This window comes from Clarias gariepinus, chromosome 16, assembly GCF_024256425.1.
Source record: "Clarias gariepinus isolate MV-2021 ecotype Netherlands chromosome 16, CGAR_prim_01v2, whole genome shotgun sequence".
Lineage (NCBI taxonomy): Eukaryota > Metazoa > Chordata > Actinopteri > Siluriformes > Clariidae > Clarias > Clarias gariepinus.
Window position 1 is genome coordinate 7,784,947 of NC_071115.1, and position 18,723 is coordinate 7,803,669.

The 18,723-nt window shown below is 38.5% G+C and overlaps 1 protein-coding gene across 1 annotated transcript; it reads right to left on the reverse strand.

Moving 5' to 3' along the window:
• Positions 1–872: 872 nt before the first annotated feature.
• retsat.2 (retinol saturase, tandem duplicate 2) lies at positions 873–17,611 on the reverse strand. Its single transcript, XM_053514027.1, has 11 exons — positions 17,358–17,611; positions 12,948–13,130; positions 12,248–12,489; positions 5,375–5,576; positions 5,045–5,242; positions 3,849–3,968; positions 3,302–3,440; positions 3,060–3,169; positions 1,670–1,836; positions 1,413–1,572; positions 873–1,320 (listed from the first exon to the last, which is right to left on the reverse strand). The coding sequence occupies exons 1-11, from the start codon at positions 17,518–17,520 to the stop codon at positions 1,175–1,177; spliced, it is 1,830 nt and encodes a 609-aa protein (XP_053370002.1). The 5' UTR covers positions 17,521–17,611; the 3' UTR covers positions 873–1,174.
• Between the last annotated feature and the right edge of the window lie 1,112 nt (positions 17,612–18,723).

Genomic DNA, 18,723 nt, shown 5'->3' on the forward strand with positions numbered 1-18,723 from the left:
ATCATCTTTTTTTCCCATTCTGACATTCAGTTTGGAGTTCAGGAGATTGTCTTGACCAGGACCACACCCCTAAATGCATTGATGCAATTGCCATGTGATTGGTTGATTAGATAATTGCATTAATGAGAAATTGAACAGGTGTTCCTAATAATCCTTTAGGTGAGTGTATGTGCCCCCGACTTTGGTCACAGGGAATTTAATTGCACACTCATAAGCGCATTTTAAAAATGTACAGCACCATCTGTTGAATTTTGGAATTAACTAAACTTTTTAGCGTTAATGTGTTACTGTGAAGTGTGCAGAATAAAGGTGTGAGATCGTGTTTATTAAGTAGAAGAATGTATTTAAAAATGTACAGCGCCATCTGTTAAATAATGATTTTTTTCATTATATAAGGGCGTTTTCCATTTAAAATTCTTCTCTTTCCATTGGCTGATTGCGATAAAACGAAGCCTATATGTTACCTCAAGCTCGGCCAAATATACCTATGAGGAATTTGTTTAGTAGTTTTTACGTCATGCGTGCACAAACAGACAGGCAAAAATTCCCAAAACCATCTTGATGTGTTTTTTTACATCCCGCCACCCCCACATATTTTTCTCAAATATCTTCAATGCACAGACATGCCAACGTTACAGTTTTATTATATGTATAGATATTGATGTAAAAAATATTTAATATTTAAAAATAGGGATTACTAAAGCAGATATTAATTTACAGATGATTATGTAAAGACAATGTCATTTATTTGTGTTTAAATTGTTTGTGTGTAAAATTGTCTTCATCTTGGTACTGGAATCAGATGGGGATGAGAGCCACACACATTTTATTTATTTTAAATTTATCTTTTGATCATTAAATTCACTGACCTATAGATGTGGACAATACTTTATTGAAAAAAAAATAGAAAAAAACAATATAATTTTGAAAAGTGCCATGTCAATCTTAATACAAACATCCACAGCATGTTAAAGATCTACAGTACTGAAACAAGCTTTCCTTTATCTTTTCACAATCTAAATTCCATATAAATGAATGAGTATAGTTACATATTATTGAAAACAGGATTTTTTCAAAGAGGATTTTGTTCCATGCATTTTCTTGTTTAAGTAGTTTGTAATGTGTCTTCGTGCTGGTACTGGAATCAGCTCGGGATGAGCACAAGTCCTAATCTTTACTGGACTTTCTTTGTGTTGTCATTTTCAAGTTTCTTTCTAAGTGCTTCAACATCTATGTAAAGGTTGCGGTTGAGAAGGGCAGAGCCGCAGACCATAGCTCCTGCGATGGCACCGGCAAAACCACACAAAAACACATCTTGACCTAAGACAAAATGCACACAGACAGAAAATAAGCAGGATAACAGAGGACCAATTAACTTAGGCAACTCACACACAAATACAGTACATACACACCTGTAAGGAAGAGGTTTTTGACTGGTGTTTGTGGTCTGATGTTGACACAAACATCTGGAGTAAAGCGCCAAGTGCCATGGTCAGTTCCATAGATCTCTCCTTTAGCAGCTGCTAAATAGTGCTGATTAGTGATGGGAGTGCCGGCGTCCATGAACTCTATCTGAGGGTAACAGAGAGAGAAAGAGAGAATGAAGACCCCTGTTCGTCTCACAACAATGTGCTGAGATCAGAAACAGATATTATCTTAAAGTCCATACCTTGTCCTTGATCTTGGGGAATTTCTGAGTTACTATTTTCAAAACAGAGTTAATGATGGTCGCCTTAAGTTCTTTATAATCTGTCCCTCTGTTCTTGACTTTGTCATCTTTCCACTCCTCAAACCATGAGTATGGGGCAAAGCTGACCACAGTCAGAGTGGACTTACCTGCACAAGATACAGACTTCATCACTATTCTGGAGGTAATAAAAACTTACCCCAATGGAAATTACATGAGGAGGAAAAGTTATCCATATTGTGCTAGTTTGGAGACGAAAATATAAATATAGAAAGAAAAAAAGAAAGTTATGAAAAATCCCTAGTTAATTTGGATGTAATCCTTAGGTTATAAAGAGCAAAAAAAAAAAACGTATCTTGTCCTCTACAACTTCTACTCCTACATAAACGAATTAACATTACAGTTGTTTAATTACTGAAATTATAACTCCGGGTGAAGTATGCAAGTGGTGTTGGTGAATTATTTTGTGTTCAGTTCTTACAAAAAAAAATGTTGCTTTTGCAATCTGCTGACAAGTTAATTATTTATTATAGGGTTGCGGGAGGCCTGGTGCCTATCCCAGGGGAGTCAGGATACAAGGCGGCTTGCGCCCTGGACAGGGTGCCAATCCATCACAGGACACATTTGAACACACACACACACACACACACAGTACAGGCAATCTGGGAACGCTAATTAGCCTAATCTGCACGTCTTTGTACTGTGGGAGAAAACCGGAGTACCCAGAGGAAACCCACTAAGCATGGGGAGAACATGCAAACTTCATGCACGCAGACCAGGGGAGGGAATCGTAACCCTACTTTTAAGGTGCAACCCACAATGCCAACCACTACTTTACCATGCCGCTGGTGACAAGTTATCCAGTGATTTTCAAGGATCTGGCGTTTTACTCCCTGAATGTGTACGGGAACGAGGCACTTCGACCGGGATGATGACCATTCATGGACGTATGGCCTTTTGTGAAAAGTTTGCACTATTCAAATGTTATACGTGTCCTATCATGTACTGTGTTCGAAGTCTTCTGTAAACGTCAATCAATTTACGCCTTTTTTACAAGGAATTTCCAGTTTGACATAAACACCCCTCATACATTGACCTGTCTCTTTCGTAACTGTTAACACCGATGTTTAAATGTTAGTGGTGTCCCTTATATCTATTTTTTTTTTTTTGGGATCACCAGTGCACACCCACAGATGAGTCTGTACCCTGCAAAGAACTTAGTAATAACTAACATATCAAACATTTACAAAGTATGAACATTAGTCAAATCAACATAACATAAGCCACATAAGTTATTTATAGTACTGATAGTACTTTTGACTCCTCTTAGCACCCTATCTAATGGTTCTTTTTTTTTTTTTTTTTTTTTTACCTGGGCTTCTATGCTCCCAGGTGGGATCTTTGGCAGATGGTGAGGCAACATAAATCAGAGGTATGCTTTTCACTGACTCTTCCCTCTCTCCTGTAAAGTAATTGTTAAACCTGGAGGAGAAAAAAAAAGCACAAATTGCTATACATATCTTTCAACAAGTGCTCAGACAAAGATGCTCTACATAATCATATATGGTGGACTAACACAGGAATTTGCAGTGTGCAGTAAACAAAGTCACTTACAGCTCGTCAAGATTATTTTCAGGGTACAACCAGTAGTTGCAGGCTTTCAGTCCCAGCTCTTCTTTGGTCCCATTCAGACCTAAAAAGATGCTGAGGCCAGCTTCTCCACGCTTCAGCATACTTAGCTGCTTGTGAATCGCTGTCACAAACAGCAGTGCGTACACAATCACACTCACACACCGGTTACAATGCAAAAATAAAACCTACAGCTGTTACAACTGATTTATTAACCAGTAAACAGGAAATCATTTATATTTTCTATAAGACACAATGGTGTCACCATCCATACACAATTTTGTTCATGCAACCACAAAAATCAGATCTAACAACAGGGTGAATTCAGAAGCATTGCCGAATATATTTACAGTATATTCCAACTGAATATTTCTCCGTTTGAATATTTACTTCCTTTTTTTTCTGAGACAGAAAAGAGACGACAAATTACCCGCCTGTTAACTCCTGCCTCCAGCCCTTCCCCCACACCCTGCATGTGAAAGTGGTTGCAATTATTATTTGCCCCTCTGCATCCGTTCCGTCTCTATCTCACCTGGCCAAGCCTGCACCTCTTTAGGCAGTAGCTGCTGGTAAGTGTTGAAGATTCCTGCATCTGATATTACGATGGGAGCGTGTACATGGACCTCTTCTTGTCCCTTCATTACGCTCACCCCTGCAATTAAAACACACAACATAAATGAATTAAATCACATGCAGAAATACAATTACGTTTATGGCTGATTAAGGCTACAATTACTTCTATGACCATCTAGATTAAAGATCACGAAATTCAATGACATTTTAGGGACAAGGCAACTTGTCCCTTAAGATATCTGGATATATACAGATATCTGGATATATAGCCGTGGCCGAAAGTGAAATTCAATGTTTTAATGATCTTCTTAATTTTTTTAAATAATGACAGTCAAGATAGTAAGAATAATTAGTTATGTTATGGAATCTAATTGCTATACAATAATCAGTATTTAGTATGAAGGACTTTATTCTTCAGAACCGGCTGAATCCAGCTGGGAATAGAATTAAAAAGACCTCTACAGTACTCTGTTATGACTTGCTTGATCCATGCATGCTTGATTGCTTCATGAAAGTCATGCACAGAAGACAGTTTCTTAACCGGTACTGTCTTCTTCACCATTGTCCAGCAGTTTGCTTTTGGGATTAGGTCTGGAGATGATCCAGACAATGGCTCCAGACGCTGAAGACCATTTCCACATACTGTAGTCAGTTTCTCGCTAGCTCTTTAGTTAATTAGCACAAAACTTCCGCCAGATGTCCTAGAACTAATTAGTCAAATCACCCGTTTTCTGCACAGGGAGAATTACGATACATGGCATACTGTACATACTGTATGTTGCCTTAATACTATTGGCCACCACAATTAAGTAGATATAGATTTCTAATGCGCAGGCAAGCAAATAATTTCCTGGGATGACATGAGCAAAAAAAAAAAAAGAAAAAAAGAACCATGGTCACAATGGAACCTGCTTTTTCCTTTGTGATGCCAGATTATAAATAATTACATATTATGAAAGTAGAAAAGCACTTTCTTTCAAAAGGTTTCAAAGAATGCAAATCTTTTGGGTAACCATGTAAAACCCATTTAATCAAAATGTCAAATTTAGTTTTCTCATCAGAAATGGACCAAAAAAAAAAAGTTAGACAGGAAAAAAAATTCAAACTGTCAAGATTTTAAGGCTTGTGAAAGTTTTGGACCTTTTTTGATATTACCTATAGCCTCACTGGCGGCATTGAGCAGGATGCGATTGACTGGTGCTCTAACAAGCACGGCTCCTCCTGCCTTCTCAATAATCGGGATCATGTTATAGGCGATCTGACTGGCACCTCCTTTAGGGTACCAGGCACCAGACAGGTAGTGGCACATCAACAAACTATGCATGGAGAAACTGGCTTCTTTGGGGGGATTTCCTACAAAAACAAAAAAACACAATTTTTTTTCCAATGTACAGTACAGCAATTTCTTTGCCATACATAGGTGTTACGCTTTAATTTTTACAATCCATCTAAAAACAGATAGGGTCACTAGCTGTGTGATCTTACCGTAGGTCCCGAAGATGTAGCAGAGCACAGCCCTGAGATCTTTGTTCTCTGTGAGGCTGTTCACCACGTCGGCCAGGCTGCGTGTTCCATAGTAGAAGAAGTAGGACAGGCGATTAACGATCCCTGTCCAAACCAGGAACTTGGCCACCGGAAGTGGGAGCAGCTTCAGCAGCAGCATCATCCCCACGTTATGGCCACATTTCTGGACAGAACATTACATCAGAGCCTGTTTATTAGCATGCAGTGCAAAGCTATATATTGTAAAAGCCGCTGTTAATGATAATTAATCAGCACCTCCATGACAATCATGGTAGAAATGAACATAGATGTTATCTATATAAAAAAAGTACATTGGTCAGAACTTGCTCTTTCATACATTGGAGGACCCAAAACTTTGTCTGTATGTTTATACGTCTGGCTGTACATATGTATGTCTGTCCATACAGATTTTGTCACAACATCTCGCAAAGCTGGCTGGACAGAATTTAATTTAAAAAAAGACTGCAGTCCTTAGGTATTTTCCAGCATTTAACGTTTTTTTTTTCTTTAACTTTAAATCTATATGCGTCACTCAACAGAGTCAATTAATGCTAATAGTTTACTGTGTATAGACAGAGTATGCGCAAGACAAAGAAATGACGGTAAGCACCTACATATAGAGGACTAAACATGACAATTATAAATAAATAAGTGTAAATAAATAAGTAAAGAAATGCATACATAAATACAACATACCCTGGAGAATTGCTAAATGTTTTACTTTTGTTTAAGTATATTTCAAGATTTATTTATGAATTTCCACATTTCTTCATTTATTTATTTTTGTGTTGTCACATTTCTTATCTATTTTTAGATTTTCCAAATATATTTATTTATGCATTTCCACATTTCTACATGTATTTATTTGTCGCTGTATGCTGATAAGGTATGCGGTCCCAGCCTTAGTCGAGACCATGATTGGGCCGCAGGGCACCTTAGACAGAAGCAATCATCTAATCACACTCCAAGAAGCTGAGCAATGTTTTCAGCAGTGCGGCCCAGAAGTAGATGAGCCTCAATTATTCGGAGGTAAATTGCAACGTGGATGCCCAAAGTTTCCTTCCTCTTTCTGCGTCAGGATATGAAGTTGACGGACAATTTCTTGAAGACAGTCAAACACGGGTTGGTTAAGGTCAACATCCATCTCAGCATCAAGCTAAACTAAATCATCCATTAATCTTCCGACACGATATAAAACGTAGTCATTTACTGCAAGGTTCTCAATTTCACTGGCTAATAATCTTCACTTATTAGCGGCAGCTTGTAAAACCACGCCATAGTTGCCAGACAGCAGTCATTACAAGCCAAGGCATTACTAGTTGAGTCGAAACAATATCACTTAATTTAACCAATTACTGTCACGATCGGGGTGTAATGGTGGATGTTGATCGCCATGGGCGGAGAGAGCAGGCATAAAGGCAGAGGGGTTGTGTAACCAAAAGAGTCCTTTAATAATGGTGGACACAGAAATAATAAAGACACAAAACAAACAAAGGAACAAAGAAACTCAAATACACAATAACATGGGGTTAAACATGGGCTCTCTGGCAGGATACAGACTAAGGGACAACAGGCTCTAATACCTGTTACACTAGGTTTAATGCCTAGCTAACGCCCTGTGGCGAAAGACAGGCGGAAGGACTCCTAGCAAACGCCCTGTGGCAAAACACAGGCGGAAGGACTCCTAGCAAACGCCCTGTGTCGAAACACAGGCGGAAGGACTTCCAGCAAACGCCCTGTGTCGAAACACAGGCGGAAGGACGAAACACGTAACAGGACACACAAACTACGCGTGAAGCTGAAACAGGACACAACATGACGAGACGAAAGAGGCGAGACAAGGCGAGACAAGAGAGAGACGGGAAACAAGAGAGAGACGGGACTAGGGCTAAAGACATGGCAATCAGCTAGACATGGCTAAGAGCACTTAACCATGGCAGTCAGCTACAAATACATCTAGTTAAGCATGTCTTTAGCCCAACATGCACTAAGCTACACTTACCTAATAGCTCAACACAACACTGGGGAATCGGGACACAGAAACACAAAGACGAGGGATACCCAGTGGCTAGGCTAGGGGACACTCAAAGGCTAGGCTCACTGGGAAACTAGGGAGGCGGGAAACACAGAAAGGCTAGAGAAACAAAGGGGCCATGGCTAGAAGCATGACAGTGAGCTCAACACAGATTTTAGCTAAACACACTCCTAGCCAAACACACACCCATCTACTTACCTGCTCTAGCTAAACACACAAGAAAACAGGGGGACAAGAACCACAATACTCACTTCAACACACATGACATGACTGAATCAGCTCCACAAACAGACACACAAAACATATACAGAAAACATTGCCAATATGAGAGCCCAACTCAAACATAACTTAAATCAAAATACAAACTAAACGAAAAACAACACAAAATGCCCACATAAATGACACTAGTGTTAATAATAATGCTCGACCCAGTTTCCCAGACTAGACATTTATTTATAGATGGACTAATGGCTACCTCGGCTCAGGTGTGCATCGCATCACCTGACCGAGGTGCCTTCTGGGAAACTGAGTCAGCCAACAAAAACTACACAGGACAAACAGCGACCTCTAGTGGTGGTCCCTTACAATTACGGTTTCGACTAAGGCTGGGACCGCCTACCTCATCAGCATACAGCGACAAATATATATACAAAAATAAATAAATGAAGAAATGTGGAAATTCAGAAATAAATAAATCTTGAAATATGTTAATTAACAAAAGTGAGAATACATTTAGCAATTTTCCAGGGTATATTATGTATTTATTTATTTCTATATTTACTTATTAATTCGCACATTTATTTATTTATAATTATGTCATGTTTAGTCCTCCATACCTACAAGCCATCAAACTCCTCAATAAACACACATACGACAGCATGACTCATCAGGGCTTACTCCCAAAAAATGGTAGGTAGACTATGAAAAACTGAACTTTGCGTCTTGAATTAAATCAAAATGTTGAGTAAAAGGGAAGTTTATGAGCAGTTATGTGCCAGATGCTGATTACCTTTTTTTTTCTTTTTTTACAAACTCCTTTAGATGGTATAAAGGCATGAAGCATAAAGACGGGTACTTATGCTAGTAGTCTATAATTTAAGAAAGAAACCACCAAACCCATAACCAATTAGAATCAACCAGAACCACACCACAGTGCTAATAAGTGAATAAAAATTGCAACACAATCATTAGATTTCGATTCCTACTCTGTGGATATGTGGTAATGTAAGGGAGAGGTCAGTGAAGCAGCGTGAGCTCAGGCAGTAAAAGCAAGACTGGATTTCTGTGTTACATATTTCTCAGTATTTCATGCAATACATAAACTCTTTCATCCTCACTACAAAGCACTGACTAACACTACATATTCTTTTCATAATAGCTGACATTATAGAAATTAAACATTCGATATTAGTCAGCTTTCATTCTTAAAATTACATACATAAAAATAATAGATAAATACAGTGAAACCTCAGATTGTGACCACGTGTGTGTGTGTGGAAAACATTTTATTTTGTGTCTGTATGCATGTGTGTATAGCGCGCATGTAAAGCAAATGCAAGTCTAATTAAAGAGGTTAAAGATCCATTTTCTCTCTCTACTCAAGGCTTAGCCTGGTCTTTGCCTGCTGTGTGTATCTGTGTGCGCGCGTTTCATTGGACACCGTGCCCCCCCCCCCACACACACACACACACATACAAACACACAGACCCATCCTACAGTACTTTCGCTTTCACAGACACACACACACATACACACACTACTCTGTCGCGATTCTTTTCAAAGGTAAACTGCAGATTAATTTTTTATTATTTTTACTTTACAGCAGTGATTCCGTTAGTGTGTCGTTCAATCGAGTGTCATTAGAGAGAATTCTTGTTTCTTTTTTTGGTAAACCAGTTTTTCCATTGTGTGCGTGTAAAAAGAGTGGAGGAGGGGTAATTGCAAAAGACGAGAAGGGGAAGAGAGGAGCTTACTTTAAATTCACACACACACACACACACACACACACACACACACACACACACAGCGCCTGCATGCACTAAAAAAACCCTTATCTGTCTGGATTTATTTTTTTTTTTTTTAAGAGAAAGTGCAGGTTAATTTGTTTTATTTTTACCTAATATTTTGTGTTAATTCTTTTTAAGTATTTGTTTTTTGGGTGCTGTGGAACAAATAATTTGAGTTTCCATTATTTCTTATGGGAAAATTCAATTTGGTTTACAAAAGTTTTGGAATATGAGCCCACTTCGAATGAATTATGCTCGTAATTTAAGGTTCCACTGTACATTGTTTTAGTATTGTTGTAATTTGTTATGAAACAAAACCCACTTTATGTCATAACGTGTTTCTTTGCCCCAGTTTTTAAGCTTACTTGACACAAATAGTCAGATTACACTGTTGTTATTTACGATAACGTAATACCATGTGTGAAGCCAAAACAACTTCATGTTATAATGTCTTTCCTTGCATTAGTTTATAGCCAGTACACTAAAAACAAACCGTATCTTTATTTTGCTGGTTTTACTTTGCCCAACATCATTTCCCAAATAAAAAAACCCAACAGCCTGCCAGATTTAACATTGAGTTATCTCCTGAACTTTCACCCCATTATGCAATGTCCTTTGGCAATTCTTTGCTCATATTGTTAACAAAGCAAATCTGCTTGCTATTTGCTAGAGATGGGGGGGAATCGAATCTATTCTAAATAAAAATATTTTTAAGTTTGTACTAGAACTGGTCGAACGAAATCGATTGAAATGCTGGCCTCCCAAGAACTCCTTTAATGGTCCAAACATGTGGAAATGTCTTGGAGCAAAGTCAGGACTGTGTGGGAGATAACTCCCAGCTGAATTCCTGTAATGTGCAACTGGTGCAGTGTGCAGTATGAGGTTGTGCATTGTCATGTTAAATCAGACCTGACTAATACTACATATTCTATTTATAATAGCTGACATTATAGTCAGACATCCCAGCAGCTGCAGAAAAGAACCACATAGTTTAGGACAAGGAAAAAATCTTGATATCCCTTGTAAGGCAAATATTCGACCAGTTATTTGATGGAAATGCAAGTAACTAGACATTAGACAAATTTTATTCTTAAAATTGCATAATAATAATAAATAAATACTTTTTTTTAATTTTTGTTATGAAACAAAACCCACTTCATGTCATAATGTCTTTCCTTGCCTTTTTTTAAGCTTACTTGACACAAATAGTCAGTATACTAAAAAGAAACCTTATCTTTATTATGCTGGTCTCATGTTGCCCAACATGTCACTCCCTAAAATAAAAAAAGCCAACATCCTGCCAGATACAGTGATAAGTCTCATGACCTTTCACACCATTTCAGTTGCAGACATTACATCAGATCACGCCATGTCCTTTAGTAATACTGTGCTCATAGTTATTACAGCTAATCTGCACGCTATTTGTATGGGGGTGTCTAAGTTACACCAATAGTGCAGAATAACAGAGCACAGTTATAAGAGTAAAAACACCCTTTATTGATCTATATAATCCCCTGTTATACTAATGCACTTATCCCAGCATTTTACTAATGTTTGCGTAGATACCATCAAGGTAGAAAATTTTCTCTGTAAATTGTTATGCAAAATTAGAAGGTCTTTGGTGGTCAAACCAGACCTTTTCTTTTCCACTCATTGAACATTTATTGGATCGACTGCATTGGGCTCCGAGCCAGCTTGGCTGGGATCGTTATTGACAGATGTACAGCCTTCTTTAAAACGTTGCCCTATTCAAAAAGAGTCACTGTATTGTGCTTAAAGTCTTCTATAAATGTCAGTTGGTTTTATTTTGCTGGTTTCATGTTGCCCGGCACCATTCCCTAAATAAAAAAAAGGCAACAGCCTGCCAGATTTAACATTATGAGTTATGGAGATGTGTGGGAGATGTGGCATTAACTTCCAGCCGAGTTCCTGTAATGTGCAACTGGTTCCTGGTGTGAAGTATAAAGTCGTGCATTGTCATGTTAAATCAGAACCAGGCTGTTTTTTATCCTGAGAACATTCTGAACATTCACTGGAACAACTGCAGTGGGTTCCAAATAGGGCTGTGCAAAAATATCGATACATCTAACTATCGCGATAATTTCTTTTACGATAGTGTATCGATAGTCAAACCTCAAGTATCGATCCAAGTTGTGCCAAAAAAACTCCTCCTCCGCTCCGATAGATGTCGCTAACTCGCTATCAACAAAACACTAAGCAGTACGGTATCAGAACAAGTAAGTAAGCAAGACATGAGTGAGCATGGCGGAAAATATTAAAACGCCTCCAGCTTTTAGGGCTGACGTGTGGCTGCACTTCGGTTTCAATACGATACCAGGGAGTACACATACTAATACAAACTATTGCAATATATCACAATATGTATTGTATCGCAATATATCGTGATTCATCGTATCGTGACCCATGTATCGTGATACGTATCGTATCGTGAGGCCCTTGCCAATACACAGCCCTAGTTCCAAACCACCCTAGCCAAGATCATCATTGAGAACCGTACATCCTTCTTTTAAATTTTTCGTCATTCAAAACTTTAACTGCAGCTTATAGTCTCATCAGTGTACTTTGCTTAAAGTCTTTGGGTAGCTCAGTGTTTAAGGCATTGGACTATAGTTTTAAAGGTCCCAGGTCAACCAAGGTCAAACCCGACGTTGGCCCCTTGAGCAAGGCCTTAACACTAAACTGCTTCACACCTTCAGTTACGAGTTCAAATCCTGGTTTGACTTCAACAGCCCTAGAATCATTTGACCGTTAGAAAGTGACAGTCCAACTCACCTTAATCAATCTCGTGAACTCATCGATGGCCTTCTCCTCCCCAGGGAAGCACTTTTTCAACTCCTGGGAAAAACGTTTTTTGCCACTGTAAATAGGGTAGGTACGCCTGTTCTCCGGTGGACCCAGGACCACATGTTCATAGGGGTTTTCCAATGGTTCCCACTGTAGCTGACCATTGGTCAGCTGATCCACTAAGCAGAGAAATCGCCCATTTTCCTCTAAAGCACCAATGTAGTGGATCCCTAAAACAGAAACAGAAATGGCTACGGTCAAACACTATGGATAACTTGAAGAAATAATACTTTCTTACAGAATCTTAAAGTTTTGTACAGAGTACAGGATTTTACCAGTGTATTAGAAAACGTAATACTGATAGAAGTATTAGGGTAGGCGTTAAACATGTCACTATGTTACATGAATTTAAAATCTTCCAATCAAACACAAGACACTTAAACTTACATAAACACTGATCTTTTCCAGTAGTATTAATGAGTGATTAGAGGGAAACTGAGACACTTTATATTTAAGCATCTGTTTTGGGAACACATAACCATAACCAATTAAACTATTTTTATGTAATCTACAAATTTATTTTTTAATTGTCCTATAATTGTCCAGAGGTTTCTTATATGAATTAGCTAACAAGATATTTCATGGCATGTCTAAAGAGACGAGTCCATCCACACAAAGGTATTCTCACCAACATCAAACTCAAAGCCTTTCTCAGAAAAGGTGTGACAGCATCCTCCAGCACGATCATGTTGCTCCAGAACCAGGACCTTCTTTCCAACCTTGGCGAGCAGAACAGCGACACCCAGTCCACCAATACCACTGCCGATCACAATAGCATCAAGGTCCTGAGGGACTCTGCTAGCCAAAAAGCCTGTGGATAGGAAAAGAAACGTTTAGAGATAACAATGGTGGCAAGGTACCCATGATTGGTCTATGAAGCATTAGCAAAATTATTATTTTTTATATATATTTATTAATTATTAGCATGACTGATAGGTTGAACCAAATGGCTTTGAGCCATTTACCTCATTAAATCCATTTACCTCACAAACCTCATTAATTGAATAACAAGTAGCCTATAAATAATGGTAAAACGAAATATCAATTTTAATAATCATAGTTCTCTCTAAGGAACAACACCATGGCTACAATACATAGTTATTATATTACTGTACACATTTAACACATATACCTTAGATCTGATTAGAAAATTATGCTGTACTGAGCGGGTCCTCACATTTTTACAAATATAGGTGTATTTGGCTAGCAAGCATTATAGTTAACATATTTGTCCAAATTTTACTATTTTATTAGTTGATCAAATTGTTTTTTTTCTTTTTTTTCGCATTCTTCTATAAAGCTTGTATGGCACTGTAATATAATGTCATTCACCAGAACCATGATGCAACACATACAGTAATATACAAAACTCTACAAAAGTTTAAATACAAAACAGTAAGACTGATGCTGGACAATAAATACATGGAACAAATAAATACGCAATATCAAACATAGAACATGGGATGTAAACTCTTACTCGGATAGTAGCAAAACTATTTAGTGTTTAATATATATGTAATGTCAATCCCTACACTCCTTCTGTTTCACTCCTCCCCAGAACACACTGTTTCAGTGTCTATGTAAATGAGCTACTGCTGAGTGGTAAAATGCTGAATGTGTAAAATTACTAAAAAGTAATATCTGTATAATAGGTCCTTTTTAAACATCTTTGTAAGTTGTATGTGTAGTGTCTAAGTGTAGTATGCCAAGGAATGGAGTCACACAGGGTTAAATGTTCGACACCATTCTGTGAGCTGATTCACCCCGTCTCTGTACACTAACTTATCATTATTGTTGATGGGTCTCACAACTGTGGTGTCATCAGCAAACTGTACTTTGCAGCAAAGTCATGAGTCAGCAAGGTAAACAGCAGTGGGCTAAGAACACATCCCTGAGGAGAGCTGTTGTCTTTGTGGTGGTGCTAGACGTGATGTTGCCAATCCTAAATCCAATCCTAAAATTTAGGAAACAGGGATGAGGATGGTCATCGTGAAGCACAAAGGGACAACTGCTTGACCTAAGGAACTATTAAAGATTTTTGAGAACATCTACAACTTGATTAGTATGTTCCCTGAGCACCAAAGACCTGGAGCTTCTCATGGGTTAACTCTAAAAAGAGCCATCTAGTTTGAACAGACAAAACATTTTGGTAAGTGAGACTTAGGGTGGATTTCATTACTGGAATGTTGTTCTGTGCTCTGACCCGTTCTTCAGTGCATCTATAAGCAAGGCATTACAATCACACACACAAACGGTGAAGCTCTGATGGCCCTATGAATGCCACATACTGTATGCTTCGTGTCCTTACTGTTTAGGAAGTGTCCATGTATTCACTCCACATAGTTGCCTCTGTCTCCCTGATTACCCAGGACAGATTGGCCCTTGCTGTGCAAATGGCTGCTTAGTAAGAGACTGTTTGCATAGAACATTGTGAAATAAGCAATCGAGAATTTTTTTTTCTAACCTTTTCTTTTCAAGAGCCTAAACAATTGAGGGATATTAATGAAAAAAACTTCTTTTTTTATAACAATGGATAAACCAAGCACAGAAAATGGCCAGCACAGAAAACCTTCAGCTTTTAAGAAAATTAAATATAGAGAAAATTCTCCCCAAACGTGCAAAAAGAAAAAAAAAAAAAAACAGCCGTTTATTGCAAGAGCGTCAGTAGTTTCAACATCTACATTACCCATCATAGTACAGCAACAGGCAAAACTTAAGGGCTCCTGCCAAGCAGTGCCAGGCAGAAGCTGAGCAGAGACAAAGCAAGCATGATAAAAGTGTAGTTAAAAATGTAAGGATGGAGTAGCTCCATGATTAACAGAAACTCGCCGAAAAAAATCAAGGAGGTAGTGTGTAAGCCATTCCAGGATCACAATAATGATGCTGAATTCAATTAATGTTAATGATAATACAAAAACAATCGAATGCTAGCATAAAGTGAGACTTGTGGTGTTCATTCAGTGCCTTTGTCCATGAAATATCATCAGAACATTATTTAAAAATAACATGATAAAGATGCATGAAAATGTTGTATGCAACATTTATAGTACTGTACAAAAGTGTGGTACATACTTCCAAAATGTAAGGTTTTTATTATGTCTTTAATGTAGTCTTGAGGAATACTTCTCCAGGCTTCCTAAAATACTTTTTTGGCAAGTTTTTAGCTCTTTAAAAAAAAAACCTTGTAAGCCACACAGTGACCTATGAATCATTCAAGCATAGAAAAAAATATCAAAGATAAGATAAGATACATTGTTATTAATCCCAAAGGGTAATTGTAGTTCTGAAGCAGCACAGAATACCACAGTAACATACAGTAGACAGTAAACAGCAGTAAAGCTAAAACATACACAAGCACTTAGGGGGGGGGGAAAGCTTAAAGCATGAACCATTAGTATAATAGAACAGACGAGAGGGAACACATGTCATGTAGTGTATAATTCCTCAGCTGGTGCAGTCATTAAATGTCTAAAGCCAGATGTTTGGTGTATACTGTACAGTATACTGTATTCCTGGTCTTTTCAGATTGTAAAAGTCATGTAGTGTGGCCTTAACTGCCCCAAATCACACACACACACACACACACACACACACACACACACACACAAACAATGAAGAACTTGTCGAGCTCAGATGTCAGGTGACCTCTACAGTCATGTCCTATTAATGAAGCACACTATTTATTTGTTCAATGTTGTTATTTATGGGTTATTTATTATGCAGTAGCTTTACTTGTACACTTGACATTGAACTGGGTTATAAATAACCCATGAAAAAACAGTTGATCACTGCTGAACAGATAAAACCTGATGATTTTTTTACGTTGTAGTTCATGCTAAAGAAAGCAACTTATTTTGTATTATCTGTATGCAATGATACTTAAAAGTGTACTTATTATTTATTAGAATCTTCCCGACTTTTTCTGCATATATAACTTAGCTTATTGTTATTAAAGTTCATGGAGCGCCGGAATATTAGGTTGTCAGACAACTTCCTAACTGTGCAAATAAAGACTGTGTTCTTTACAAAAGCTTAAATACACTGATCATAACATTATGACCACCTGCCTAATATTGAGTAGGACCCCCCCCCCTTCCCTTCACCACAAAAAGCATAGCTGCCTTTCAAGCAGTTGACCCAGGTTTGATTCCCAGCCAACACATAACCCATCAGGACAGTGGTGTCTCAATCAGTTAAGGCTATAGGTTCCTGACCTGAGCGCTTGAGCAAGACCCTTAACACTATGTGCTCCAGGCGCGCTTGTATCCGGGCTGACCCTGCGCTCTGACCCCGGCTTAATAACTGGGATATGCGAAAAAATAATTTCACTGTGCTGTAAAGTACAGGTTACAAACATCTTAAAACAGTGATGCACTATGTGTTCTGACACCTTTCTACATTTAGCCATTTAGCAGACGCTCTTATTCAGATAAACTTAGAAAAGTTCTTAAGTTTCCATTATTGGATAGATCATTACACTTTACACTAGCTTACTAACTAAGTACAATGAAAGCCAAGAGATTAACCCAAGTACTAAAGAAACAGATATGTCTTAAGTCATCATTTTAGGTTCGTTAAGTCACTTTCCAAGTGAAGCAGCATTGAACATTTCAGCAAATTGACTGTAGCTGTTCTATACATGGGCCAGCCTTCGCTCCCCATGTGCATCAGGAAGCCATCAGGGAAATTCCTCCCTTGGATCACTTTGGTATGTCATAACCCATGCAGGCCAGGAACAACCCACATAAGTTTATTCAGATTTAGGTTCAGACAGATTAAATGCATGAGTTGGTAAACTGCATAAAAAAAAAAAAATCTGAAGTGGGTCTCAGAGCAAAAAAATAAAAATAAAATAAATAAAAAACAATATATAGATAACAATATGCAGTTTTGAAATGCACCATTACTGTACATGCAGTATGCTGAACATACTGTAAACATTTAACTTGTCTATATGTCTGCTTTAGATTGCGTGCACAAATGCAATCCTTTAGAGACTGTCAATCACGGCGCAGCACTCACTGTCTCACACACTCACCTTGCTTTAACACTTTATTCCTCGTCTTTTTATCCAGCTCTATAGGCTTGAGCGGCTCGCGCATGTCGACGCCAAAAGGACTCGGACCGGAAGTACCAAACACATATTTGAGGAATAACGCGATGAGCAGAGCTGCAACGATGAATCCTACAGAGAGCCACATTTTTTAACCGATCTGCTTACTCCATGAATAGCTGTCTCGCAGTGTCGACAGTTGAGCTTGCTGAGATTTTTTAACTGCAGGAACGCCTCAAGTCCTGTAAACACTTCCGTGTTTTCATCTTCCGACAGAGGGCGCGCGAGATAACAGTTCAAGAATGGCCAAAGAAGCGGTGTTCCCTGCCTCGTGCCCTAAGTCACCGGCCTAGGCTCCAGGCCACCCTCGAACCTGTATAAGGTTAAAGCAGCATGAGTGAGTGAGTGTAATCACAAAAAAAAACACCACCGGCAGTGTCTGGTTTAATGATTTATGTTTACAGTCTAATCTCAATGCAAACTGCTGTGTCATGCTTACACAATTAATTAAATAAATAAATAAACTAAAAATCTATGCCATATAATCTATTCATCCATCCAGGAACCTCTGTAGTTCAGCTAGGGACCATGGAGGCCAGGTGGTAATTACCACCGTATTTATTTCCATGGTAGGACCTCCAGTCAACATCCACACACTGGGCAATTTGGGATCGCCAATTATTGGGATCGCGTAATCTGCATGTCTTTGACTGTGGGAGGAAACCCATGCACATGCAAACTCCATACACAGGCAGGCAGGAACCGAACCCGGACCCTGGTGGTGCAAGGCAACAGCCACTAAACCTCCGTGCTACCAGGCCATATTATAGAAATCCAAATAACCACCAGTGACACCACATTTATTTGTATTTTAATGCTTATTGGTTTACGTTTTTAATTTATGTAATACAGGTGACACATTGGCAGCATGGTGGGGTAGTGCACCCCCAGGGTTGAGGGTTCGATTCCCGCATCTGATATGTGAGTGTGTGTAGAGTTTGTATGTTCTCTCTGTGCTTGGTGTGTTTCCTCCCACTAGCCAAAGATTTCCAAAGTTAAGATAATTAGCATTTTCAAAGTGTCTGTACTGTGTGAATGCATGAGTGTGTGCATGCTTGTGCCCTGAGATGGACAGGGTGCACCTCGCCTATAGTGTCTCAAGTCACCTGGCATAGGCTCCAGGCCTCCCGCAACCCTGTACATGATAAGCGTTATAAATGAGTGAGTGAGTGAGTGAATGAGCCAGATAGATTTTGATGTGGTGGCTAAAACCAGATGAAGAATGTATACAGCAAACAGACAAATAAACTTTTAATTAAGTTCTATGCTACGCTTTAAAATGTTTTATTTT

Excerpts from the sequence above, each read along its gene's own strand:
- retsat.2 (XM_053514027.1), bottom strand. The coding sequence starts at position 17,520 with ATGTGGCTCTCTGTAGGATTCATCGTTGCAGCTCTGCTCATCGCGTTA. Across the intron at positions 13,131-17,357 it reads GAATAAAGTGTTAAAGCAAG|GCTTTTTGGCTAGCAGAGTC; the intron begins GTGAGTGTGTGA and ends TCCTATCCACAG. Across the intron at positions 3,441-3,848 it reads AGAGGTGCAGGCTTGGCCAG|CGATTCACAAGCAGCTAAGT; the intron begins GTGAGATAGAGA and ends TGTTTGTGACAG.